This window comes from Lonchura striata, chromosome 1 (genome assembly GCF_050655825.1).
Source record: "Lonchura striata isolate lonStrDom1 chromosome 1, ASM5065582v1, whole genome shotgun sequence".
Classification (NCBI taxonomy): Eukaryota; Metazoa; Chordata; class Aves; order Passeriformes; family Estrildidae; genus Lonchura; species Lonchura striata.
In genome coordinates this window covers 29,198,497-29,225,482 of record NC_140703.1, presented here as the reverse complement: position 1 = coordinate 29,225,482, position 26,986 = coordinate 29,198,497, and the positions used below count along the sequence as shown (strand labels likewise).

The following is a 26,986-nucleotide window of genomic DNA, read 5'->3' as shown; positions in this document are numbered from 1 at the left end:
ATACAAGCAAGTGTTGGCACTGCCAGTGGTGGACCAAAGACTTCGGGGTGCTACCAATTCCTGTGTCAGCCTAGAGCTTCACTTCTGTGCTCTCTCTCTCTAGGAGACGGCTGAGAAGACCAAGAGAATGAACACCAAGGAGATGTAAGGGGCCTCCACAGCGGAGGAGCCCAGGAGGATGGGCCCAGCCTGCCACCCTGTCCTCCAGTGCTGATCTCAGTATGCACAAGTGTCTGCTACAGTTGCCCAGTCACAGATATTTACATGTATAGCGATGGGTTATTTGTTTTGTAATACACAAAGAATGGGGCCAGGAAAGGGGAGCAGAGCCCACCTGTTCAGGGAGCTTCATTGCTGGGACCTTGGAAGGCTGAGAGGGACTTACAGCAGCCTCTGGGGCCCTTCCCCAGAGCAGACAGCTGCTCCCTCCAAGAGCTAACAGGGATTACTTGTTCCTCTAGATCTGGGGAAAGGATGGAGGTCAATGCTGGATAGAAAAGGGGTCTTCAGTCAATACAATTGTCAGCACCACCCTTGGCTGCAGAAATACAGGCCTGGCAGTTTTGTGGCTGAACACGTGTGCTGCAGGGCATCACTATCCAAGGACCTTACCCTTTGCTTTGAGCTCCTCAAAGCTGGTCAGCCTGGTGTGACTCCTGGGAGTCATGGTGCCATGCTGCTGGCATGAGTCCAGCACATTCCTCCTTGCTTTCCACCAGACTGTCCCCAGCAGCTCCTCCAGTACACTGTGGGCTCTAACACAACATGGTTCCTTTTGACCTCATCTCACTCTTACTCTCCCTGCCCCCTCCTTAGAGGTGCTATCGTATTTTTTTCTTATCACATTCACATGCTGACTCCCCTTTATTTTTTTGTTTCGGGTTTTTTGTTATTTTATTTCCTATGGTAGTGATTCAGCTTTTGTATGTTTTGTAGCTCTAGATCTTTCAAGAAAACCCAGCGTGTGGGTTTTTGTTGTTGACAGTGCTGTAATGCCCATGCACAGTTTGTATCGCACTGCGCTCAGCCGCCACAAACACCACAGGCGAATTGTGAGCCTTGCACTACAGGGTATTTCCCAGCTGGGGGGTAGCAGTGTCCCTCGTGGGAAGAAGAGACAGGGCTGGATGTAATTAGTTTCACCAGACACAGATTGCCACTGCAGCTCTCTAGCTCTCGCTCTCTTAGCTAGCATTGACCATGTGCTCAAAGTCCGTGCTCATGCCTCTAAATTTCTCAAAGCAGTCTACAGATAGAGAAACCATTAGTACAGTATCTTAAAAAGCTTAACTATGTAGAAAACTGTTTAGTTTTGCTGTTGGCATCATCTTGGGCCTTTCATCTTCCTCTGGGGTGAGGCAGCAGCATTATTCTTTGATTCCAGGTATGAGTTTGGAGTCAGGGCTGGAAGCCTCATTACTGATGCATTTCTCAGTGTTATGGATCAGACCACCTTTGACCACTCTCACATTCTTTCATGGGTCAGTTTCATCCCACACGTTTCCCAGAGCATTGGTCCTAGATGCAAATGAAATACTCTTTTGTTGATAGTCACCTCTGTAACTTGAAGCCGAGCTGATTTTTTTATGCAGTTGTCAAATGTACTTCATGCACACCTGAACATCCAGGTTCCCTTCATGCCTGTGCTGTGCTTCCCAAGCAGTTGCATGTGCCCTGATCCACTGCCTGTGACTTCCATCTTTCTGTTTATGAACAATTTCAGCAGTTGTTGCTGTGTATCTTGCAGTCTCTATTGCTTACTCAAGCAAAATTCCACTTGCATCTGCAAAAGCATGTCTGGTTTGAGTGAAGAGCAGCAGGACTTGAGTCCCAACCCTCCCCTTTTTGCACAGTGTTTTCCTTGGAGAGGAGGAATGAGCTCGTACCTAGAAGTATAGGAAAAGAAGACAGCTTGCTCCCTCCTGTGATCTTTCCCATGAGCCAGATGTATTAAAGGCTGTCTGGTCTTTGAGCTGTTTTCCTGATGTGAAGCTACAGGACTTCCATTGACTTTGGCATAGTTCCACTTTTTCAGTGAGAACTATAATGTACCCTGCCACTGAGATTTTGGCATCATAAATACAGAAGGAGACTGGGTTTTTTTTTTCTCATGAGGGCCTGGATTTGAGTAGCTGTCACCTGTGAAGGAGAATGAGTCCATATGAGCTGAGGGTAATGTGGACAATGCTACACTGGGACAGAGTTATTGTTTGTGTTCTGGTAGCACTGGAAGAAATAGTTGGTGAAATAGGAGCTCCCATTAGACATAGGCTTGCTCCTTCCCGAGAGTATGAGAGAAAGGGCTTCATGTGCTGCATCTGGAGTCACAGGAACATTGTTAATAAATGTTTTGCTTTATTCTAGTCCTGCTTTAAAAGGTAGTTAGTGCCTCCCAGATCACTTCCTTCCAGCTCGGGTTGTTGAAGTGCCTTAGAGAAAACACAACAGCTTGCCTTAAAGGCTCTCCCTGGACAGGGATAACATCTTGTTCAGTCAGGAATATCTCCAACTGTGAAAACTAGAGCATGTGCAGGAAGGGGAGGTGAATGCGTGGCTTCAGGGCTTCTGTAGGCTGCACTGTTCTCTGTCCCCTCCTGCCTGCTGTGGCTGTGCAGCCGTGCAGATGGGGGTGGCTGCTGGGGCAGCCAGAGATGTGTGCTGGCAGCTGAGGTTTACAGAGCTTGCTCTTGCACTGAAGGCAGAGGGACGGGCTGTGCTCTCCGGCAAGCAGAGCTCTCCAAGAAGCCATACAACCGATCCCAGGGTAGCCTAGGGCAGCAGGCTGGGAGTGCAGCAACAGTCCCTCTGGCAAGGGCTGCTGCCTGTGGAGCCTCCTCCTCCTTGTGCCTCTACAAAGGGACCTGGTGGAAAGTGAGGCCCATTCTAAGGGCAGCACTTCTCAAAGGGGACCAAAAGATCTTGGCTCCCTGTGCAGAGGGGAAGGGCAGCCCAGACTGAGCAATGCCCAGGCTTCTGCAGGCTGGTCAGTCACTAATTCCTGCAGGGTGACTTGGCTGCTGGGGAAGGAAGTGCTGAATTTCAGCCATTGCCCTCTGGGACGATTGCTGTACAGACTACAAAGGGCAGGGAAGGTGTTTTGTTTTGTTTTGTTTTTCCAAAAAACCCCAAATATAAGCAACAAACAAAAAAGTCCCACTCCTTCCTCTATATTCCCTCCTGTATGTGTGTGAAATTTATCAGTATTCTGTAGGTTTCCTTAGTGCACTTACTTTACTTGATTTTGTAATTTTTTTGAAGCAGGGGGGTTTGGATATTACTGCCAAATAAATGAAACAAAATTTAAAAAATAACACTTGTTTGGTTTATTTTTGACAAGCCACACAACTTGTTTTCAAAAAAAAAACCCACATCTGTCTTCGCACATTCATACACCTATCTCAGTGTGTTGGACAAATGGAAGATGTCACTGTTTCTGTTTTATAGCTGAGGAATCAGGTGGAAAGAACCCATAGGCAATTAAAAACAATAACTAAAGGCCTTGACTGAATTGTGAAATAGCCTTCAATGTTGTTGTATGACAGGAGGAAGTGCCCTACTATTCATCTCCCCATAATGCCACTGCTATGAGTGCTTCTGTGCAGATAATGGTCTGACAGAAGAGAAAGCTGCCTTGCTTTGTTCCACTTGGTGTGCTCCTTCCAAAGCTGTTTAAAAAAGAAAACCAAACAACTCACAAACATGACTCTTCCATGTTATTTTTCACAACAAATGGCCTCTTTAGCATATACCAGCTGCTGCACATGCAGTCTTTTCTATGCCATTCCCTGCCCATTCACTGCTCAACTGCAAAGTGAGGCTTTTTATTACTGCAATGTCTACTGTGAGAATTTCCCCAGATTTTAAGAAGAAACTAATGGAAGCAGCAGCCACAAATTTAGCTAGCTGGCACTACAAATATTTTGCCTCGTGCTCCACGCACATTTACTAAAGCAAATGGTTTTGAGGTGGGAGAGAGGAAAATCAAAAATTCTGTTGCCTGCTGCTTATAGAGGCCTGGGAAAAGCTCTGACCTGTTTATGGAGTTGTGCACATCTGAGTATTAAATTACTGCACTATAGTTACATACCCATAATCACAATTCTCCAGTGTTGTTAAGCTTCATGTTGAGAAATAGGCTATTTAAGTAGTAGATCAAGAGACTGAACTGCATTTGTAAGGTATTTATTAACTTTAGTTCTGAAGACAGGAGCAGACTGATCTATAATAAGACTCAGTTCCTGAACCATGTCACAAGACACACCTTGAGGAGAATCAGGTTAAAGCACTACAAAAACAGAGCAAAATCCAGATGACCTTATTATTGTGCTTACTTAAAACTATCCTGGAACAGCATAATGTTTGTAAAGTGGGAAAAAATATGTTGATAAGGAATTAAACTATACTGGCAAAGTGTCTGTTCTGCAGCTATCTCTGGGTTCACATCAGGGCTTATACTTGTGAATCCACAGACTCTTGGAAAACAAATGAAACAAGTCCAATGGAAACTGACCTGTTCATTCCTACCCACTGGGGCACACTTTCTTGAAGGCTGGGCATAGCCCTGACAACTTCCTCGTCTCAGCAACAGGAGCTGTCATGTCAAAATATTTGTGGTGATAAAATCCAGAGTTCATAAAAGCACCAAAGGCAGGACAAGTGGACCATGGGTTTTGTCCTTAGTATTCTGGACACCTTTGAAGTCAGCATTGTTGCTACTTCACATGTTGTTTTAAACTCTTGGCTGGTACCTGCAAACTGTGATTTTGTGTGTTTCTTCCAGTCTAAGATGACAAAGACTTTTGTGTACATGAAGTGCTTTGAGCAGGTGGGAGGTTGCTATTCCCTTCTTTTTGGCTTCTCTATACATAGCAAGGAAGCAAGTCTGCCTCTTAAGCCTGGACTTAGTTGAGGCAAAAGTTCCCCTGGGTTGTGAATCTTATTGTTATCACACATGGCTGCTGCTTCTTCTGGTTACTGACTACACTGATGTTAGTCTGTTCAAAGAGCGATGAACGGAAATCACAGATCCTGACCTCCCGTTTGCATACGTGTGGTACAACAGGGGTCAGCTCCACGCCGGTCGGTGGCCAGCGTCAGACCGCTTCGTGTCAGATCGCTTCGCCCGACAGACCCGTGTGTTATGGATTAACTCCTGCCAGGGCCCCTCGAGAACAAAGCTGTCTTTTCAATCCAGGCAAGGACACGCACTGAGGTTCTTCTGGGAGTCCCTCAGTGCCCTTTTGGTGCTCCGCGGCAGCAGCTCACAGAACCACAGAATGTTTTGGGTTGGAAGGGACCTAAAGGTCGCTCAGTTCCAACCTCCCTGTCCTGCAGGGACCAAACCAGATCAACCCTTGGACAAAACACCCGCTGGCCAGGGATGCTGGGCAGGCTGCCCCACCAGCTGCCACAAGGGAGAGGCCATGGGGCACAGGGGCTCAGGCAGCATCTCTCTCTTCTTCGGGCTCCGAGGATGACCGAAAAGGGCCCAGGAAAGGCTACGCTTTAATTTTACACTGAGCAGCTCTGGTGTCCCGAGCTTGGAGTAAAGCACTTGGCAGGGAGCGGGTGGCATTTCATTTGCAGCCGGCGGTTCCGCACCAGCACGGCAAGTCCGGCCCGCCGGGAGCAGAGCGCGGCCGCAGCCGGGGCGAGAGGCGGGACGGGGCGGCCGCGGCCCTCGGGCAGCCGCCGCCACGGGGCGCCTCCCGCCGCGCCCGCCGCCCTCCGTGCTCGTTCCGGGGCCGCCGGACGCTCCCTCTCCCTCGGCCGCCCACCCGCGGGCGCCCCGCAACCTGCATGAGAGCGCGCCCGGGATCGAGCATGCGGCGGGGGGCGGCGGGGCCGCGCTGTTCCGGGGCGGGCCGGGGCGGGGTGACGCGCGGGGCCGTCGGTCAGTGCGGGTGGGATGGCGGCGGCTGGCGGGGGCAGCCCCGAGCTGGAGCCGGCGCCGGAGCCGGCGATGGAGCTGGAGTCGGAGCCCGAGCCGGAGTCGGAGCCCGAGCCCGAGCCCGAGCCGGCGCTAGCGGCGGAGCTGGCGGCGCGGCGCAGCGCGGAGGCGCGGCGGCTGGTGCTGTCGCCGCGGCGGCTGTCGGGCCCGCTGCCCGCCGGGCTGTCGCAGTGGTTCCCGGCGCTGGAGGTGCTGGACGTGAGCGGGACGGGGCTGACGGAGATGGGCACGGAGTTGCTGTCCCTGCCGTGCCTCCACACGCTGCTGGCCAAGAACAACCGGCTTGGCGGGCCCGGCTCGCTGCCCAAAGGGCTGGAGCAGGCGCCGCTCGCCCGCTCCCTCCGCGTCCTCAACCTCAGCGGGAACCGCTTCTCCGAGGTGCCGCCCGCGCTGCTGCAGCTCCGCGGGCTGCGCAGCCTCAGCCTCGGCGGCAACCGGCTCCACGGCATCCCGCCCGACATCCAGGAGCTCCACAGGTGAGGGACGGGCCCCGCGGGAAGAGGGACAGCCTCGGCCAGCTCGGCCGGGTTTCCTGCCACGCTCCCCCTCGGGGGTCGGTTCTCTTCAGCCTCAGGTGTCTCCAAGCACTGCTGCCGCTAACTTGGCTCTTCCTCTTCGTCAGTGTTGACTTACCGAAACTCCAGGACGTTCTTTACCTCACCCACACACATGTATAAAAGTATCTAAAGGGTGGACATTGAGGATGAAGGCAGGTTCTTCTTGGCGGTGCCAAGAAATAGGACAAGAGGCAGCGGGCAGAAAATGATGATGCACAGGAAGTTCCTCCTGAACGTGCGGGAAAACTTTAATGTGGGGGTGACCAAGCACTGGAACAGGTTACCCAGAGTGGTTGTGGAGTCTCCCTCACTGGATGTGTTCCAGTGGATGCAATTCTGTGCTCTAGGGTGATCCTGCTTGAGCAGGGAGGTTGGAACAGATGACCTGCTGTGGTCCCTTCCAACCCAGCTGATCCTGTGTACTGTTGAGGCAATGATGGGCCTTCTGTGCTCACAAACCGAGTGACTCTTGGCGCTGCTCAGTCCCTGGGCTGCCCTGGTGCAGGGCCGCTCTGGTGATGGTGTGCTTGGTCTGAGTCTTGTGGTTTTCTTCCTATGCCCACCCACATCTCTGGGTGACAGCGAGATAAACCCCATGTGTCCTGCAGCTCATGGCTGCACGATGAGCTGCACAGGAGGCTAAAGATGAGCTTGTGGCTCGTGAAAACAGCAGGGCCTTTCTGCCCATACAGCTGCAGTCCCCCTGGGGGCTTGCTGTCATGGATGGGGTTCTGTGCTGTTTGTCTCAACCCATCAGCTCATGTAAATATGACAGATGCTGACAGACCCGAAGTGTGGAGCCCAGGCTGGGCTTGGCTGCAGTGGCACATTTGTCTCTGGGGCTGCATCCTGCCACCGCAGGCCGGTCATACAGAAACTTTCTGAATCACAGCAATTGGAACAGCAGTGGGTGGGACACAGGCCTTAGCACAGGGTATTGGCTGCCTGCACTGGCCTGGGTTGGGTGCTCCTGAAGTCTGGTGTCCTCCTGGGCCAGCAGGATGCTTGTTGTGGCTTAAGTGACACAGGCACCTCAGTGCATTCTGTTGCATTGACAAACCTCAGGCTGGCCTCTGTGTGGCTCTTTGCTAAGACTTTGGATCTGAACTTTGTATGTTCCAGCTCTTTGCCAAGGGACTTGCCAGAAGCAGCCTCTCTTATGCAAATTCCAGCACCCTTGACCCTAAATACCTGGATTCACTCTGATGGCTCAGCAGAGCTGCATCCAGTGGAAGCACAGGATGTGTAGAGTGATGTCTCCCATGGGTGTAGGTGGGAGGTATCAGAACTGCATGAGTGCTGTTGAGGAAAGGTTTTGTCTGCTGCGGTATAATACAGTTGGGTTTGTGCCTTTTGTCCAGGTAGCATAGCATGCACCTGTTAAGGATTTGAAGCAATTCTGGGTTAAGCTCTCTGGGCTGAGAGATGCTATGAGACATTTTGAGTGATGGAGAATGCCCATATTCCTCTTGGCAGAGTTGTGATACATCCTGGTTTGGGCTTGTAATGAGGAAGAGGAAGCTCAGCTTTTTTTCTGTGTGGGAACAGGTGCTTCAGGGATGAAAAAGGAAACGAGGCAATGGAGAGGAGGCCAGTGGAGGAGGGCAGTTGTATGAGGAAGGTGATCCACACTGTCTCCATAACATGTCTGATAGCATCCAGGATGTGGCTGGGATCTGATAGTTGCTCCCACCTCTGAGTCAGAGGCTCCCTGCTGCTGTTTCTGTGGTCTCTGTGGGTTGTGAGGTTTTTCTCTCTCTTCCCTTTCTTTCCCCAAGAAAGCAAACATCAGCCCTGTTTTTCTTCTGTCATGTCCCCGGCAAAGTACTGGGTTCCGTGGCACCGCACATGGTGCTCCAGCAGGCTGTGACCTGTGCTCCATGCTGCACTTCTGACACTCTGCTTTGTTCCTCTGACCTGCCCTGAAGCAGGGCTCCTTGTTGTCCTGTCCTGCAGCTTTTCTTGGACTGGTCATGCTAGAATCCACAGAAGGAGAATTTGGAGAGAACTAATGCAGACAAAGCTGTTGAACTGTCTGTTCATCATTGCAAAGTGACATGTTGGGTGGAAAAGTTACACTTAGACACATCCCATTGCTTCTGTCTGCTGCCCACGTTACCACTGCTACTTCATTGAACTTCTGCTAACACATCAACGTAATACAATTGAACTTTAGCTCAAGATAGCAAATCTGTGCCCCACCAGGATTGTCAGTTTCTTTACCACTCTGCCGTCAGTGACTTCTCTATCTGGGGCTGCTTAAGTAATGAAAGGGAGCTGCACAATGCTTTTGCAGCACAGGGAGAAAACAACATTTTTTAATGTGTTGTTTCTCCAGAGGGGATCCTGAATCTATTCATTGGGACCCAGATAACCTTGCCAAAAACATAGAAAGTATATTCTGGAGAGAAACTGCTGCCAGACTCTGCTTCTACCTGCTGACAAGAGAAGTGTCATAAGTGTGAGTGTGCTTGTTGTAGAAGTGGGTAAAATGAGCCTGAGCAAGGACAGAGCAGAGCCAGCTGTTACAGCACAGCAACACAGAGACCTCTGTTAGTTTCTGAGCTATAGAAGCTGGAGATGGGACCTGGTGTTGTGGTTTCTATTAACCTCACAGCTCAATCTGCAAATGCCAGTCTTGCTGTTGCTGCCAAGCCAAGACCTTGACCCTTTTTCCATGTGCAATATCTCATAAAAAGAAATGTTTCTTTTATCTCAGGGACTCTGAGACTACAGGGGAATGGAGGCAGCACTCTTACTGATCAAATTCCTCCTGCTACTACTAGACTTCCTGAGACCAGCAGTGATTTCTTCCCATGACCCTGGCAGCTTCCCATTTCCTCCAGTCACTGATCATAGAGCAGACTGGAGTTGCAGAAATCTAGAAATGCTTCTTGGATTTCCAGGGAATGTCTGAGCTGTGATGAGTTATTTTGTTTTTTTTAAATACTCTTGATAACTAAGCTTCATGCCTTTCCTCTGCACCCCATAGATCCTGTTTTAGTTTTTGAAGGATCAGCATGTCAGTTTTAGTGAAGGCCAGGAACGTAGCAGGTAAGGAGTCTGTGTATGTGGTAAAGTTGAGTGTATAAAAAGCTGCTGGGTCTGAGCTGCCAAAGGAGAAGGAGCATGCTGGTGACTATGAATGCAAAGGTCCTGGAGCAGGATATAAGTGTGCCATGTATTGTTACTCACAGGAAGATAATAAATCCACCACTTCACACAAGCTCTATTTGGGTCAGAGATATTGTGCAGAAACTTCCCTGGCATGTTCCTGGTGTCTTGCTAGGTTAATGAGGTTGGTGATAAAAGCCACAGCCAGTCCTGCTGCTGTCATGCCTTGCTCCTTCTGGCTTCAGCCATCTGCCCCATCCTTGCCCACTCAAATGTTTTGTGTGCAGTGCAAGATCCTGCATGGAAAGTGAGTGCTGTGTTCCTGATTATTGGTTATCTCCTAGGCTGTTGTGGAAGGAACACCAAAATGCTTGAAGTTTCTTTTGCATGGCTTCATAAGTATATGATTGTGATTGCTCTGGTGATGGCAGTAGGATGATGCTGATCATAGCAAGCTGGCACCAGGGGTGAATAACCTTTGCTTCATGTTTTCCATTAGGAAAATTCAGTGCTCTCTCATCATAGTTTCACTGTAAGCATCGAGTGTGACCAGCAATAGCCTCCTGTGTTTCTGAGAAATGTAGACGTTGAACCTGCTGAGGGCTTTTTCTTGATCATGTTGAGGCCATGCCAGGTCCTTCTGTATACCCAATATCCCCAATTCCTGTCAGCTGGTGTGTCAGTACAGTGCAAGACCTGAGTATTGGCTCTTGCTGTGAATTTAGAGTGAGGAATGCACCAGACATGTGAGAGCAGCCGTCTTTGCATTGCTTTCCTGTTTGTTGCCAGATAAAATACAAGCTTAGCATAGGCAGACACAAGTGTTATCTTCTCTGCAGTTCTCCCTGCTGACCTTGCTGTGTTTTCAGTGGGAGATGTTATGGTCAGTCACTCTCTCTCAGACTCAATCCACAGCCCTCAGCAGCTCCTGAACTGTGATCTGCAGAGAGATCCCGTTGCACATTGGTTCTGCATATCCTCCCTCTGCTGATCCAGCTGGGGATGCACTATGGGGCAAGGTGTGTTACAGCTGGTGAGTTAGAAATGTGGCCATCTACTTGTGCCCATCCTGGAACAACATTTGTAGGGCAAATCTGGTAAAACAGCTCTGATCTTCATGGTGCAGCTGTTAATTTTGGCTTAAAGGGTGCAGGGTTTGCCCTGATCAGTGTGCAGGCCTGGGGAAATGTCCTGCAGGTGTCCTGTGAAATGAATAATTCTCAAGGGCCTAGTGAAATGCAGCTGATACTTCAGGTCTCCCATGGGAATTTTGAGTTTAGTCATACTCTCCTGGTGAATACTCTCATGCTCTGTAGAGCCCTGGGAGCAGGCAGAGCTTGGAAAAGACCTGTGTGTGTTCCTTTCCTTCTTGCTGGTATTCCTCTAATAAAGCCTGGCTGTGCGAGGGCTGGGATCAAAGACCTCAAACGCCTGACTGGATTCATGCAAGGTTTGTGTAAAGGCTTGGGTGCATAGAAAACCTGAGCGTTTGCTTTCATTCGTGGGTAGCATTAAGCATGTTAGACAAGCATGCACTTAAAGGACGGCTGTTAGTGTGGGAAAAAGGGCAAGCAGAGCTTTGATAAAGATACAGCATTAGGAAATCTGCTTGCTGTCTCCCTTCTTCTTCCCCTCTTCAAACGTTTTGCAAATAGCGTTCAGACGACCGTTTGATCTTAAATTTGCGTGTCAGCAAAGGCTATGCAGTTCTCTCAGGAATTAGCAAATCGTAGAACAGGGTTAACAGGAGTGTATTGTGGGCTGCTTTGAAATTCCTCCCTTGCATGAGCCTCAAAACTGCCCTGGAAATTTCTTGCTAAAAAGTTTATCTTAAAAAGACCCGGAGCTATTTCAGGCAGCATTGTTGGTTTGAGTTTTTTTTATATTACCTATTTAGATGCATCTGTTTGATGTCAGCTGTTACATTTTATCCGAAGAAGCATCTGTGGGGAAACAGGGTGGATTGAAAATTTGAGTATCTCTTATGCCTGAAGACATTATCCCCTTGAAATATGACTGTGGGAGTGCTGTGGTAATTGATAGGGTATAAAAAATACCTCTAGTGCTCAGAGTGGCTCTTCTTATTTACTGAATGTTTGGGGGCTTTTGGATTTGATTTGTGCTATATGATAACCTGGAAACATCAAGGACATACTCAAGTGAGAAGGTACCCTCTCTTTGCATGTTAAACTTTGCTGCCGTCCCTTGAATTTATCGTAGTTGTTTGAGCATTTCTCCACTCATTTCCTAGTAAGTAAAAGTATTTTCATTGCTACCCTACAGCCCAGTGGTGTGAAATGCGCTGCTGGAGAGGAGCACCACATGATGGGCTCAGTTTGGCAGCAATTAGGACTGGTTGTGCTGAGCAGGGGGCTGCTGAGTGTGAGGCTGAAAGGGACTCTGGCCTTTTTTAAGTGTATTTGTAAATATTGGTAAAAGACAGGAGAGAAAGTGTCAACCCTCATTAGTAACTCTGTCACATGGTTGTTGGGCTTTTTTTCAGATTCTGTTGAGATTGATTTAGTTTGTGTTTGTCCCCTCATGAAACTCATTCAGCTGAGTCTGTGTGGCAGGTTGGAAGTAAATCACTCATTCTAGCTTCAAAAATTGAAACTGAGCCTATGTCTATTTGGTGATAGTTGATCTCTGGCTTTTTGAAGATTCTGGACTGTTGAAAGTGCAGGAAAAAATCCAGTTCTACCTCTGTGTACACAGCAGTTCATAAGACCTTAGCTGATTGATCAAAACGATTGTACAGATTAATGATTGTCAGAAGGACTAGGTCTAAGTGTGAAAGGTTAGTTAGAAGCATTCGCCCAGCTCAGTGCCATCCCTGCTGTGGTCCTCCTGCAAAACCTGGGCTGAATGCTGTGGATTGCATTACTGCAGGCTCTTGTGTGAAGAGGGCAGAGCTGAGCAGTGCTTCTGCTTGTCTTACTGAGCAGCAAACTGCCCTGCCCTGAGCAGGACAGCTCTAGAGCCAGCATCACCTTTGCCTCCAGAGACATGCTTAGTATGAGTGTGACATGAATATCAGGCCAGGAGCAGATGAGCTGGGAACAAACTGTGTCCCAGTGCTGTGGTCAGTGCTCTTGATTAAAGGGTCATGCCTCTTGAAAATCCTGTGTCATGATTAGCTTCGCTCAGACAATTCTTGACATTTCAGTTTGAAAGACACTTCAGAAATGGCTGTTGTTGATTCCTTCACCTTCATCAGCCTAGTAGCAAATTGTACTTAGAGGGATGGGAGTTAAGGATTTTGTTTTCCCGTTGAGCAGTGTTTCAGTGGAAGCTATAAGAATATCTTTCCTATGTTTGAAATTAGTTTCTTTGTAATTTCAACACCTCCTTCCTGTGTTTTTTAATAAATTAATCATCTAATTAATACCACAAGTTGATGTGAAAATTCTGAATTTGCTGTACCAGACTGGGCCCCATGAGTTTTCAGTCTTCTGACCTCAAAAAGGTGATTCAGAAGATGAGTAAAAAGAAAAAAAAAATTAAGAAGCATTTTGTTGCCAGTGAAGGAGTTACCTTATTTAGTGGGTTTTTAGTTAGAGACAGTTTGTATTCTGATGTTAGGTCTGTATATCCTTCCTGGTATGACTGAGTGTTCTCATTACAGACTTTAACAGGAACAGATTGGAAGCTGTAAGAAGTTTGTAGGCAGTGTTTTTGCACACTTAGTTTGTACAGTAGGCTGCTCTTGAAACACATGCATCTTATGCCTTGAAATGAATTCCCAAAACATTTTTATTGTATAACTTGTGCCCTCTTCTCCTTCCCTGGTAGGAGGTGCCTAACCTTTTCCATGCCATGTCAGTTTACAGGCATTAGTGTCCTCAAACACAAAGGATGAGGAGTTAATTATTCACTTCTCCTAGGAAGTGCAAACTCGTACACCTCTAAACCTTGTTTAAATATTGAAATCCACATTGCTAGAATTCCCTTGCCCAACAGCTTTTGGTGTGGGCTCCAGCAATGTTATGGAGTTAGGAACTGTATGGAATTGTATACTAAGCAGTTAAGTCCCTAATGAGAGCCAAGCAGCCTAAATCCACCTCAGGAAACAATGGAAGTTTGAAGGAGAAATTTTGGTTAAAACTCAGAGCTTTGTTAGGGGACCCAAAGTTAATTTAAAATAATCTCTCCTTGACATGGTCTCTGCACAGCAGCCTTCCTCCTACCCCCACTCCTCAACATACAGATTGTCAAAGAGAGGTTAAGGTTACTTTGAAGCAGTGGCAATTGGTGGTGGTTTTTCACTGTGCACTTTCTTGCACCTTCAAATAATGGAGAGTAACCTCCAAATGTGCTGTCCCACTTGGTCTGGAGTTACTGCCTTCCATATAATCAAATTCAATTTAAGGCTTAATTTGCTGTCCACTTTGTCCAATTCTATTATTTAGCTTGCCTTTGATATACTCAAAAAATATAGGGGAACCCAGGGAAAGCTGACCCTGCGAACATCTCCTGGTGTGTTGCAAAGGTCTGTCCTTGCTGGTGGGCAGGTACATTTGTGCTGCAGTAGTGGCCACTGTAGCCCAAGCAGATGCTGTCATTGGATCTCTGGGGTTCAAGTTTCTTGCAAGAACTGAGCAAAATAGACTCAATGTGCTGTTCTCCTGCTTCATCCCAGGGGAGGTCTCAGGGGGGAGCTTCTCTGCGCTCCACATATGCTGTGATCCAGAGTTTCTGGGTTCAGACCTTGTCTGGATGGAGCACCATGTCCTTTGGGTGCTCTGGTCCTGTGTTTCTGTGCCAGTTGTATCCATAGCATTTCTCAGTTGCTGGGATGAGACGAAGATGTCGCCTATTCCAAGGAAGTTATAACCTGTACTTAAAGGAAGGCTGATGGAACCTGGATGAGTTCACTTTCCCTGGCCTGTAGGCAATGCTTGCTGGATCAGAGAAGGCCAAGGTGCATTGTAGTTAGGCAGCCTCAGTGGGTACTGGAGATACTGGACCAGGACTGTGGGATCCACCTTTTTTCAAAAATGGGAAATATCTTGGCTGGACTGTGGTTAGCAAGATGTACCCAAACTGAGCCTGCCTTTGCTCCTCTTTCAGACAACATCTGAGAACAGGGAAAGAAAGCTACCTGAGTCTGTGGAATGGAGACTTTAAGCTATTATGTCAAAGAGAAATGCTTGCCAGTTTTTCTTCCTAGAATGGCAGGGATGTGCAGCACATACTGGCTACTCCACCTGGCAGAAGGGATTTAGTGCCTCTCTCTGTTCCTGTCTCCCATCCCCTGAGTTTTCACAGGACATCCAGTGATTCTTCTTTTGGGCCCAAACTGCAGTGAAGCCCAGCTATGGTTTCTGGTTTGGGCTTTATGACTTCAGAGCACTGAAATCAATCTCTCTGAGAAATTGTGTGCATGTGCTTGTGTGACTTAGGTGCACTCTGTGCTGTTGTGTGCTGTTGCAGCTGTGGTGTTGGTATGTGAATTGTATCAAAGGGGGACTGCCTGCCTCTGACTAATGGTTCCAGTCACTGAGGAGTCAGATGACTCCACAAAGAGCAACTAGTGCTGGTGCAGGGCCAGGATTTCCAGGGAGAGACACTCGTGCTTCACTCCTGCTGAACTGAGAGCTCCCACTGGCTGCAACAGGATCTCTGGAAGTGCTGCAGACCCTGTGTTTGCAGGCTGCACATCCTTCGAAATAGGAACAAGAACTTTGTGTAAGGGGTTGATGTAGGAATACACAGTTGTCTGGTACCTACCTGCAGGTGTAAGGGTGACTGCAGGAGTCTGGAGGTAAAAATCTCAACATTATCTGTTGTGAAACAGCAGTTCTGTTGTAATTTTGATGTGCAACTCAGCGGATTTTTTTTTTGCTCTCAGCAAAGAAAACCTAAGTTTTAAAGGAGAATTGAAATTAGTGAAATCATGCATTCTTTTCTGTTTTTCAGTTTAGAGTTTCTGTACCTTGGAGGGAATTTCATTACGGCAATTCCACCTGAATTAGCAAAACTGCCTTCTCTGAGGTATCTAGTTCTGTGTGACAACAAGATCCAGAGCATTCCACCTCAGCTCGCACAGTGAGTATTTAGTGTCATTAGCCACCAGCTGTAATTAACTCTTTGAACTTTTTCTTCTGTGTGTGTGGATAAAAGTACCTGTGAAGATCTATTTGTCCTTCAGTTTGTTAATGTGACTGTATTTGAAAAAGAACATCCTTGGCATGGTGCACTGCAGGCAAACCATGAATATATGATCTGGAAAACTCAATGAAAGGGTTATATTAAAAAACCATCACTGAGATTACACCTTACAGTGAATTAATAGATTTTTATAGAGGACCCTGAAAAGTACCTGGGCAACTCAGAAAATATAAATTGCTACCTTAAAAAGTAAGAATGGTACTGTTTTATTAATAATGAATGCTTGATGGGTTTTGCCTTTCACCCAAAACCTTTTTGTGTGTACTTTTGTCTTGTACCATCCCCTGTGTTCGCTTGGCATTCCTTACTTTAGGATCTCAGAGTGTTGCTGTAATCCTACAGCACAGTTCTAATGGCTAGATTACTGCTTTGTCTGTTCATAATGGGGGAAGGAGGACACTGCAGATCTGTATGCGTAGCCTAAGATGGGAAATGAAAATGGGATGTATAGCTGTAATCCTAAAAGCAATTGAATGGCAGCATGGAGTTCTCCAAGTTGGAATTTGAGGGTGTAGTGGGATTATTCTTAAAGTACAATGTCTTGTAACTTTTACAAGTTTGGGAGCAGCCCTGGGTGCTGTGCTGGAGCACTGCTTTGTGCTTCCTGAGAGGAGAAAGCCTTGTCCAAAAGAAAAATAATTGCTTGTCCCCTGTGCCACTGCTGGCCTGACCTTGTTAAGATCTGGTGGTATCAGCGTGAGGTGGTGCAGCCTCAAGCAATGAAAACATGGGGCTTTCCAGGGCTGGCTCCCTCCCAGCAATCATCTTTAATGCATGAGACAGAGCAGGTGACTTATTCAGAGCACTGCATGGGACTGTTCTTGATGCATATGCCGGGTACAAGGAAACATTATGTCCCCTGAAAGCACTGAGTTTGTACACTTTTGTTCTACCTTTTTTGGGGGCTGTGTGTGGGGAATACTGAGAGGGATAGCAGCATGTTTAAGACTGTGTTTCTTTAGCAGGTATTCTGGTGCTGAGCCGAGTTCTCTAGTGCATTGTGTGTACTGGAGCAAGAACAGTTCTTTTAGCATGAATTTATGTTTTAAAAGGGAGAAAAGCCAAAGAAAAAGTAATTGGTGGGAGCTGAGAGAGTAATTAGGTCTGCTTAATGCAGCTGTGGGGCAATTTTGCTTGCGCATCTTGACAGGATTTCCATCTCCATCCTTAGGCTGCATTCCCTGCGTTCCCTTAGCCTGCACAATAACCTGCTGACTTACCTTCCCCGAGAGATCCTTAACCTGGTTCACCTGGACGAGCTGAGCTTGCGTGGGAACCCGCTGGTGGTGCGCTTTGTGCGGGACCTGACCTACAATCCCCCGAGCCTTCAGGAGCTGGCTGGACGCACGATTAAAACTCGCAACATTCCCTACGCTCCCAGCGATCTCCCAGAGAGTCTTGTCCGCTACCTGAGCTTGGCCAGCAACTGCCCCAATCCTAAATGTGGGGGTAAGTTCACCTTTACAGCTCTGCTTCCTGCTCTTACCTTGTGGTTTCCTCTCCCTCTGACTTGCTGTGACTTTATAAGCTCACTCAGGTTCAAAGTGTTACTGCAGCCACATTTTGACTGTATTTCCCTGGCTCCAGGTCTCCTGGAAACTTGTCTTTGATGAGCTTTGTTCACTGAGGAACAGTATTCAGAGTTGCAGTGCTGGTTTACTGTATTTGCATGGGAATGTAAGACAGCACTTCTGTCAGAGTGTTTGTAGCTCATCCCAGCACTCAACTATGGTTTTATGATCTGAAGTTTCCAATCCATTTGCCTTGAAATAACTCAGAGCAAGTAATGGACAGCAGAACTTTTGCACATACCCTTGCTGAATGGTGAGCATTATTTCTAGGTGGAAAAGAGGAGAGTGGCTCTAGTACTTAGCAGTTACCAACTGCTAAGTTGGTAATTTGTTTAGCTCTGTCTTGGGACCACTAGCCTGCAGATCTTGGAAGGAGAGGACTTCATAAAACGGCCTGGAACAATTTGGCTTAATTTGGCTCAATGCTTGATCTTTAACCAGAGTAAATGATCTGCACATTTAGCATTTAGAAGAGTAAGGGAAAAAAACCATTAATTAGTATCTATCCTGCAGTCATAATGCAAGCTGTTATTTTCTTACAGGACAATATCAAAGCATGCTTCACAAGCAAAGATGGAAGGGCCAGGACTTATATAGGGGAGGGGAAGAAAAGTTTCTTAAGAGTTTTGCACAGCTTGGATAACAGTGCTTTTGTGCTTTTTCACTATGTTGTATGAACTTGCACAGTACTGCAGCATTGCTCTAGCACTGCAGGAGAAAAGTTTTCTCCTGACCTGCTAGGACTTTAAACACTGCTGGAAACTTCTGAAAATGTCAGTGTCTAAAATCACTTGCTGTGACAGGAAGAGAACATAATTGTGTGTTACATCAAGACTGTTGCCATGGAAAGTAGCATCCAAGCTCAGCATGGTGGCTTCACTCAAGCAGAAGAAGAGTAGAGCTGTGAAGGTCTATTTGTGAATGCATTTTTACTAGCTGGTAGAAGAGGTTTTACAAGTCTGAAGATAGAGTGCATTAATTCATTTGATGTTGAAGAAGTTTGCAAATTCTCAGCCTGAGTTTTCTCCCTAAAGGTTAGAAGAAACTGCCGTGTTATTTGAAAGTAAGTGCCCTATGTCTTTGTATGGAGAGTGTGCTGTTCTGAATCACCTACCAAACACAGTTTTACAGGAATTTTTTACAAAAGAAATGTCACATTTTCAGAGTTATCCCACCAGCAGCCCTTGTGCTCCTACATATAGTGCAGTGCAGTGCCAGTGAAATCCTCATTGAAGGCATACGCTCCAGGCACGAAAGCCCTGTGGAATTTGCAGGGCTCTGGGTACAAGGTCTCATGCGTTTCTGTTCCCTCTCCCCCACAGGTGTGTACTTTGACAGCTGCGTCAGACAGATCAAGTTTGTTGACTTCTGTGGGAAGTATCGGCTCCCGCTGATGCACTACCTGTGCTCCCCAGAGTGCTCCTCTCCCTTCAGCTCTGCCTCCCAGAGCTCCACTTCCCAGAGCGAGTCTGACTCTGAGGACGAGGCCAGCGTCGCCGCGCACAGGATGCAGAAAGTCCTTCTGGGATAACGGGCAGCCAGAGGGGAAGACGGGAAGGAAAATGGATTTGAAAAGCAATAGGGGAATGGTGAAGCATGAGCCACCGGCCTGAAGGGCTCATGAGAAATTGTCCTCAAGTCCATGCAGGGACAGAACATCTTAGCAAGCCTGGACTTGCTTGGTGCAGTGCTGCTTAGGAGATCTAACTCAGTAGCATGCTGCCTGTAGGTTGCCTGGGGTTGTTAGAAATGTCTCCTGGCTGGGAGGCACCCCCCTCCCTCGGATGGGCTGGGAGAGGGATTTGTTCTCACTGGCGGATTCAGAAGGATTTTAATATATGAAACTTGACTGGACTTCAGTCATCCTGCAGAGCAAAGGAGACTGTCCAGATCTTTTAACACTGTGGTAAATCAGAAACAGGCTAATGATGCCATGTGAGTATGTATGGACCCCAGTGTTTAATATAGCAGTTTGATTCCTTTCTGTCTCCTTTGATCTCAGTTACAGATTTTAACCCATCCACTGAAAAATGAAAGTTGTATTTTTTTTTTTATTATTCAGGACTAGATTTTTCCAAACTCTGGTTACTCTTCCTTTGCCTAGAGGTGTAGGGTTTCTGTACTGTTACAGATGTTATAGCCATCATAGAACTGAGCCACCTTTTTTTCTCCCTTGTTATACTGAGCTGCTCTTAGTGTTTCCTTCTAACAGTATTTGTTATTTTTCCTCCTCTTCCCTCTTCCCATTACACCTGAAGTGTTGCTGTCTTTATGGTGCCTTCAGAAAACAGACAAGTTGTTCTGTTGTAATACCAGTTACAGACTTGTGGCCTGTGCAAGGGACCAGATGTGATGCTTTGTATCATACTTTTGAGTCTCAGCTTACTGGAACAAATCTGCTTTTATAGCTGTGAATTGTAGGAAAGGTCTCAATTGATATTTTTTGTTTATAAACAGACACATTTTCCCACAGTTTGCTCTGCTATGCTTGATAGAGTTACTTTCCATCTTTAAGGTCATGGGCCTAAGGTACATAGCAGCTCAGTGAATTGAAATACCCAGAGAAGTGCTGTGGAGAATGTCTTTTTCTCCTAAGAGAAGAATTAAAAAACTGGTAGGGAGGCAAAGGCATGTTATCTGGGCTTCTTGCACAAGGTGCTTTTGAAATGTCTTCCTTATTTGTTTTTGCTCTTGTGGCAATAGCTTTGGCAGTCTGTTGATGGTTCAAATAATACACTCAGTTATCTTAAATTATGTTTAAGGGAAAGCTGCAGAAAATAGCTCAGAATTTTTAAGTATCAAGAAATATCTTATAAAATTAATATTACAAATTGACAGCTATCTATAAATCTACTTTATGAGGCTGTTGTGTGCTTCACTCCGTGAGAGCTGCCCCATTATTAATATTTCATGGTAGACAGTCCTTTTGATGCACTTCCTGATAGAGCAAATCCAGCTGTGCCTTTGAATGCATGAACAGAGCAAAACCATCATGTTAAGAAGCTGAAATGAACAAGAAAAACTTTCTTAACCCACTTAGGCCCTACAGGGTAATTTAAAAACCTGTGCTTTTCTCCTGCATTCAGAAAACACATATACCTATTTGAACATCTTATGATAGCTCTGTCTTAATGGTCCTGTTTAATTATGTTTGACACTTTATGTATTAAAGCACTTTGATAATTCTGCTCTTAATAACTAGCTTTAGTGATTTTTTTTTAAATTAGACTACAATTTTTGCTTTCATGTGACCTGAAGAACATGGTCTGTGAAACTTTGTATGTTCCAGCTGAATTCCTTGCCTTGCATTTCCTTGACAGAACTTTTTATTTCCCCAATTTCCCTTGGACATAACTGGAATTTGAAATTATCTAATAGTAAATTAATACCCTGTTCATTGTTAATCATCGCAACTTAGTTCACACACACATGTGATTCCTTGTGTGCATTGATCCACAAGGAATTAATTGCATGTGCTCTATGCCTTTCCAAATAATTTTTTTAAAGTATATTTTTAAGACACAATGAGGTGTATGTGCCAAGCAACTGGATGTCTCTTTAGCAGATTCTATGAGGTTTACTTGGGAAGAAGAACTACAGGTTTTGAGAGAAACCAACTGCAAGCTGTTAGTAAAATTGCAACCACTGAGTGGCCTGTTTTGTTCATCTCCTTGTCCCAGGTGAACAGAGGCACAGCAATGCTGAATGACAGTAAGATGATTCCAGAGCCACAATTTTAACTTGCCTGCTGGTATAACCATAGTAATCAACTGAGTGATCTAGAGCTTGACTCTCCTGCCAGCAAAAGTGAGCCACACAAGTTGAGATCTTAAGATCTTTTGAGCTCAGGGCCATGAGGTACCACCTTCCTTTCTTGTGTTTAGCAGCAGCTGCCTTGAAGTCATGAATTTTTTCACTTCACAAAGCTAGATTTCATCAGAGTTCCTGCTTTCACAGTAGCACTTCTGTGTGTGATGAGTTCAGACCAGTGGTGGCTGGTTCTAATTTAGCTCGATTCTTAACTGTAGTTTCTTTCCTAACTGAACAGGCATCCCACTTCTGTCCAAATATTATATGGTCTATTAGGGTAATCTTTTTTTCCACAGATTCTTCACTGTAGCCAGATCAAAACTTGGCAGCTTACACAGTTGATATCTATGCATTTTTAGACTTGATAAAATGCGTCTTAAATTTTATATATATATATATATATATATATATATATATTCCTGAATATAGCAAGCAAGTTTTCTTTTTGCTGCTGGGCTTTAAAGTGCAATTCAAGTAAGTCAGAATTTAAAACAATCAAGAACTTGTATGAAAAACAAATTGTTGGTTGGTTGGGTTTGAGGTTTTTTCCCTCTGAGGTAATTTCGAGAAGACTAGGGATGCAGATATATACTGTAGTGCCTAACACATTGAGCCCCTGTGAGTCATTTTTCAGCAACTGTTCACCCCCAAAGACTTGAAAATGTACTGGGCAATAAAATAGGTGAGACACAACTTGAAAATACGCAGGTGGATGATAGGCACTAGTTCCTACCTCTCAGGAGCCCTGAGAAGTAGGCAGTGTTTTTGCCACTGTCTGTCTGTTTGTTTGTTTGTTTGTTTTCTGTCAGTTTTTAGCAGATTTCAGCTCCTGAAAATATATCTTCAAGTGAAGTCTTCAGTCAATGTTTTGGTATCAGTCCCCTTGTTGCTGCAGCAGCCCAGCATGACCAGCTTTTGAAGCTGTTCTTAAGCTGAGACACAAGTGTGTTAAGCAAAGTTGCTCATTCCTTTTTCCATGTGGGGCTGGGGCCCTGCCTGCATTCATCTGCTGCCCCAGCAGGCCTCTGCAGGGAGAGCTGCTGGTGTGTTTCTGAATGCAGGTACTTGATGGGAACAGTGGGGTCGTGTTTAAAAGAAGCAAAATCTCAATTCGATGGGAAGCAACTTAGACAGTTGCCAATTCTTTTATGTTTCTTTAATAAGAGGTGAGACCTGAGGAAGTCAGTAATGAATATTTAAACATACTCTGAAGTGGCCAGATGCAGGTTTTCATGGGCTTCTGTCCTGGTCATTTTAAGTCTTTGAAATCTTGTGTTGAATTATAATGGGACTGGGGGGGAGGGAAGGGAGAACCTACTCCTTTTTGTTCCTTACTCTTGTTGGCAATAATGAATGGAAGGAATTTAATCCAATGAAAGTAATGAAACTTAATCCTTGCAATGCATCTTTGTTGCCCAGTTCAAAGAACTATTTTAATGCATCTTATTCACACCATGCCCTCCCTCCTCAACTGAAGACACTTCAAATAGACTGCTCCACAGTGCACACTAATACAGCAGTAACTCTGTCTTGGAAACCTTTCTATTGATTATTTCACTTGCTTGCCTGACTAGAGAATTGATCATTTACTGACCAGAACCCTAAGGGTAGAAAGGGTTCTCATCCAGCCCTCTTGTTGAAGTTTTATATAAGCATTTGTTTTAGGACATCTTAAAGTGCCTTATGATTTTAAAACTGTATTTTGCCTGAAACATATGAATGTAGACTATCTCTAACAGTATTTCATTATAAGCTGTAAAACAAATTGCAAACACTAAACCTACAAAAATGTTATTCCTGCTGTTGTTTGTCCATTATTTCCTGACATGTTGGTTCTGGTGTTTCTGCAGACAGAAGTCTTGTAGGATTAGACGCATTAAAAGGGGGCTGTATGTGGGAGTGGGTGGGATTTGATCTGTGCTGTGTAAAACCACAGAGACTTCCAAAGGGACTGCTGAAATTCCTGGTTCTCGGGGCCCACTTGTGACACACCAGTGTGTGTTACAGAACCAGACACTGTTTTACTTCTGGAAGAGTGTTGCAGAGATTTGCTCCACAGTTCAAAGGCAGAAGTAACTCACAGACAGGATACATACCTGAACAAGAGCAAGTGATGTCATGGTGGAGTTTTCCAACAATATGGAACAACAGTTCTAAACTTTGTGAATTGTTTCCTCTTAATATGCTAACCTTGAAACCTGTAATTGACTTTTTGAATGCTAATTTTCTGATCATGTTAACTGGCTAATGTGTTCCCATTTATTGAGTAATCCCGTTTCCTCCTACATCCTGAAGAGTTTTGTGATCTATTGCCAAAATGTTTTGGATCCTGCCATGCAATTACCAGTTGTCAGTGCAGAAATGTGCTGTATTGGAAAATGGGACAGTGGGAAACAAAAATTACTTGATACTCACTTCAGCAGGGACTATTTCAGAAATGGTTCAACATCATATGTAAGAAAAAACCTCTCAAATTATGCAGCAGCTCCAGTTTGAGAAGCATAAAGTAGAGAGGAGTGCAATGATGTTGCAGTAATAGCCAGGCTGAGAATATTCTTATTTCCTTTTGTTAACTAATTTAAGGATACACTTTTCTTTGCCTTCTTAATGCCTACCTTATATGTGGAAACAAAATCCTTGAAGTGATGATTCCAGACACAAGTTGCCCATGTTTTCATCTTTAGGAGCAAATCTTGGCTCTCAGACCCTCTCCTCTGCTGTTAGCACTAAAACAGCAGGAAGAGTACAGAGGAAATGCGAGTGACTAGGTGGCTGAACCAGATGCTCAGAATGTCAAAGTGACATTTTAGGCTCATGCAGTTGCACAGATCTAAAGGGAAGTGTTATGTTGATGCATTGGAAGTGTGTCATCATAAAGTAGAGCTGTACTTCTCTTAGACATGCTGCCTTAGGTGATCAAGACAGTTAGAGCTGAATATATGCACCTTTTTCTCTGCACTAGGGTTGTGAGTTGCAGTTGCCAGCCTTTAAAAATAAAATTCTGGGAGAAAGTCCAAGTGCTGCATTGAAGAAGGGTAGGGCCATCTCGTTGTCCTGGCCTGGGACTTACTGGTAGCAGCTCAAAGCTACTCCCAGAGTGCTGAAGGATTAATGTATCTTCAGAGTGTTGTCCAAGTGCCCTGTCCGTAATCCCTTCTTGATTCCATGGAAAAAGGAGGACCCGAAGTCAGTACTGGTAAGTGAGTTGCACATTTATCCTAAATATTACCCTTTCACCAGAGTTTCAAAAGGCTGGCTGCCATTTTACATACCTCTGAAGACTGTTGTCTTGGCAAATAAATGATTTCATGGAGCTCTGTCACTCCTCCTGTAAGGGAATGAGATGGAGCAGAGTGGATGGAGAGGGTGCTCGCCGGAGCTTGGCTTGGGCACTAATGAACAGGTGAGTTGGGAGGGAACAAACCCTTCATCTGGGTGATAGCTTAGCTGGGGGCAGGGGGTCAGAGTGAGCCCAGCAGGTCAGCACGTCACCCTTGCATCTGCAAAGACACAGTTACTGCCGGTGAAAGGACATGTATGAAAGGCACATCATTGTTTTATTTGGGGGTTGTCCCTGAAAGAGTAAATTTCAGACTAATGCCTTTGACAATGGATAGGAAATGCCATTGTGGAAAAATGTTTTTCACTAATTCCTGGTGTTCCTAGCATCCCTAGTAAAAGTTAGTGTAACAAACATGTACAATATTGAGCAAACAATGTCCTTTTTGCCAGCCAATGTTCCGTGCTTGCTCTAAAGCCTTGCTTTGCAAATGCTCTTTGTTGACTCAGAAGGGCAGCCTGTGGTTCCTCAGGAACAGCCATGTGATGGGTGTAGGTGACCTAAAGGATTCTCCTTGTGAGCAGGGTTACACTGAACAAATCTTGACCAAACTGGCATTTCATGGGAATGGGGCAGAATATGGATGAGGGCCTAGATGCTATAAATGAAGGACCTCTCATTTCCCTTAACAATAACCCTCTGCTTCAAACATGTTGGTTATTTCTTGAAGACTGGGGCAAGTATCCTTTTGTGGACATCCTTTGTATCAGGTTAATGGGTCACTGCAAGTTGTGTACTTTCTTGGCAGCAGATCCCCCTGGGCCACTCAGGACAGGGCTTTGTTTCCCTGTGGATTGTTCTGCTCTCCCTGAGAGGGCCCTGAACTCAACCCCTGCTCATAAAACCTCCCCACAGGCACAGGAGGCCTGGAGAAAGCACTGCCTGAACCCAGCACTTTGTTTCTGTTGTGAGTAGTTCTGTTCTGAGGGCCTTGCTGGAAGACTTTAAAACATCCCTTGCATTTATAAAACCAAACACCCTTTATAATCTAAATCAGACCCGAGTGGTTTGCTGCAGTGGATTTTATCTTCAAATAAACACTGCAGTGTGTTTTCCAAAGTTGGGTTCCCTACTTACTCTCTTCAGGCATTTGGAGTTAAATTGCATTTTTTTGTTTGTTTTTCTTTCTTTAAAGCAGTCCTGAGTCTTTGACTGAGAGATATAATCATAAAAGGCCTTGCAGAAAACCCCATGCAACTGGGCTCGTCAAAACACGTTTTGAAATGGTCCAGGAATGTCTGAAACTTTATGTTGGTCTTTCACAACTTGCAACCCCATCTGGCTGCCTTGCACTTTGAAAACCTGTTCAGAGATGACCCTTTGCCATGGTTTGTAGGGAAAGCCCACACTGCTGCCTGGCCACAGCTTGTCCCTAGTCCCACACACAGCCCTCCAAGAATCCTGCCTAGAAACGCTTCATAGCGCTTCTAGGAAAAGAGATTTTGTTTGGTGTGTATGTGGAGGGGAGAATTACAGCCTTGGGAGGCAAAAACTGCCCTTGGCTGAATGCTGACAGCAGGAATACTCCAGGCGTGTCGTGGCAGCAGCTATTTTCAACCCTGTGCTCAGAGGTTCCTACAGCTGTGGGCCATGAGGAAGAAAATCACTGTGCAAAATGTCCAGGAGCATCTTGTTTGCTTCCACACCTCTCGATACAGGGCTGTGGGCATGTTACATTTAAACTCTGCGTGAATAAGGCATCTGCTTTGGTTTATTGCTATAAATATGGTCTGTATTAATAGTGCCTAGCAAAGCCCTGATGGGATATATTCCTGCTCCTGTGATCCCACTTCAAGCAGGGCATTGTGGCTAGTGAATTCCCCAGAGGAAAGAAGGCAAAGGCAGAGCATCTCCCAGGGCCAGCATGCTCCTGCAGCGAGGAGGAGCCTGAGCTTGTGCTTGCTTACCTGCACCAGTTGCACATAAATGCCATTTGCACAGGAGGGGATTAGCAGGGCTTGTCTTCCTCCAGCAGCCTGGAAAAGGGCATGTGCAAGGGCAGGGGGTACGACTGCAATTGCTGTTGATGCTGCAGGTGGCTGGCCCAAAAACAAGTTATAAGAGAACTGGCTGCTGGTGAGGATGTCAAAAGGGCCCATCCCTATATGGTCCAAGGGAGGCTCATGTCAGGTGTCTCCCTAGGATTGGGAAATGGCAGATGCCTTTGCCATTATACAGTTGAGTTTTTGCATCCAAAAGGTCATTTCTCATGGAGAAAGAGGTTCACCAGTGGCTGCCTGCTTCTGCTCTGGGTTGTCACAGGAGCTTTGCTCCCACAGTCACAGATGTGCCCCTCCAAGGTGACTCCCGTTGAGAAGCGTATTGAAAATGGGTGGCAAAAGTGTCACTTCTGTGTCACACTGCCAGTTACCTACTTTTTTGGGGATTCACATTATGAAATAACATTGACCCCAGTAATTCCTCAATCCCAACACCAGCTTCTGAACCAAAGCTGTCCTGACAGAGAACACCT

The 26,986-nt window shown here is 45.9% G+C and overlaps 2 protein-coding genes across 2 annotated transcripts in view; both read left to right on the top strand.

Annotated features, from left to right (window-relative positions):
• FSTL1 (follistatin like 1) overlaps positions 1–3,311 on the top strand; it is a 52,184-nt gene extending 48,873 nt beyond the window's left edge. The window contains exon 11 of the mRNA XM_021549021.4: positions 104–3,311. Within this exon, the coding sequence (XP_021404696.1) occupies positions 104–148 (45 nt within the window). The 3' untranslated portion in view covers positions 149–3,311. The remainder of the gene's footprint in view (positions 1–103) is intronic.
• Positions 3,312–5,869: 2,558 nt separating this feature from the next.
• On the top strand, positions 5,870–23,377 carry LRRC58 (leucine rich repeat containing 58). Its single transcript, XM_021549047.4, has 4 exons — positions 5,870–6,426; positions 15,541–15,669; positions 16,964–17,241; positions 18,686–23,377. Exons 1-4 carry the CDS (start codon positions 5,909–5,911, stop codon positions 18,892–18,894), a joined length of 1,134 nt encoding a protein of 377 aa, XP_021404722.1. The 5' UTR covers positions 5,870–5,908; the 3' UTR covers positions 18,895–23,377.
• Positions 23,378–26,986: the final 3,609 nt, after the last annotated feature.

Excerpts from the sequence above, each read along its gene's own strand:
- LRRC58 (XM_021549047.4), top strand. The coding sequence starts at position 5,909 with ATGGCGGCGGCTGGCGGGGGCAGCCCCGAGCTGGAGCCGGCGCCGGAG. Across the intron at positions 6,427-15,540 it reads GACATCCAGGAGCTCCACAG|TTTAGAGTTTCTGTACCTTG; the intron begins GTGAGGGACGGG and ends TCTGTTTTTCAG. Across the intron at positions 15,670-16,963 it reads ATTCCACCTCAGCTCGCACA|GCTGCATTCCCTGCGTTCCC; the intron begins GTGAGTATTTAG and ends CTCCATCCTTAG.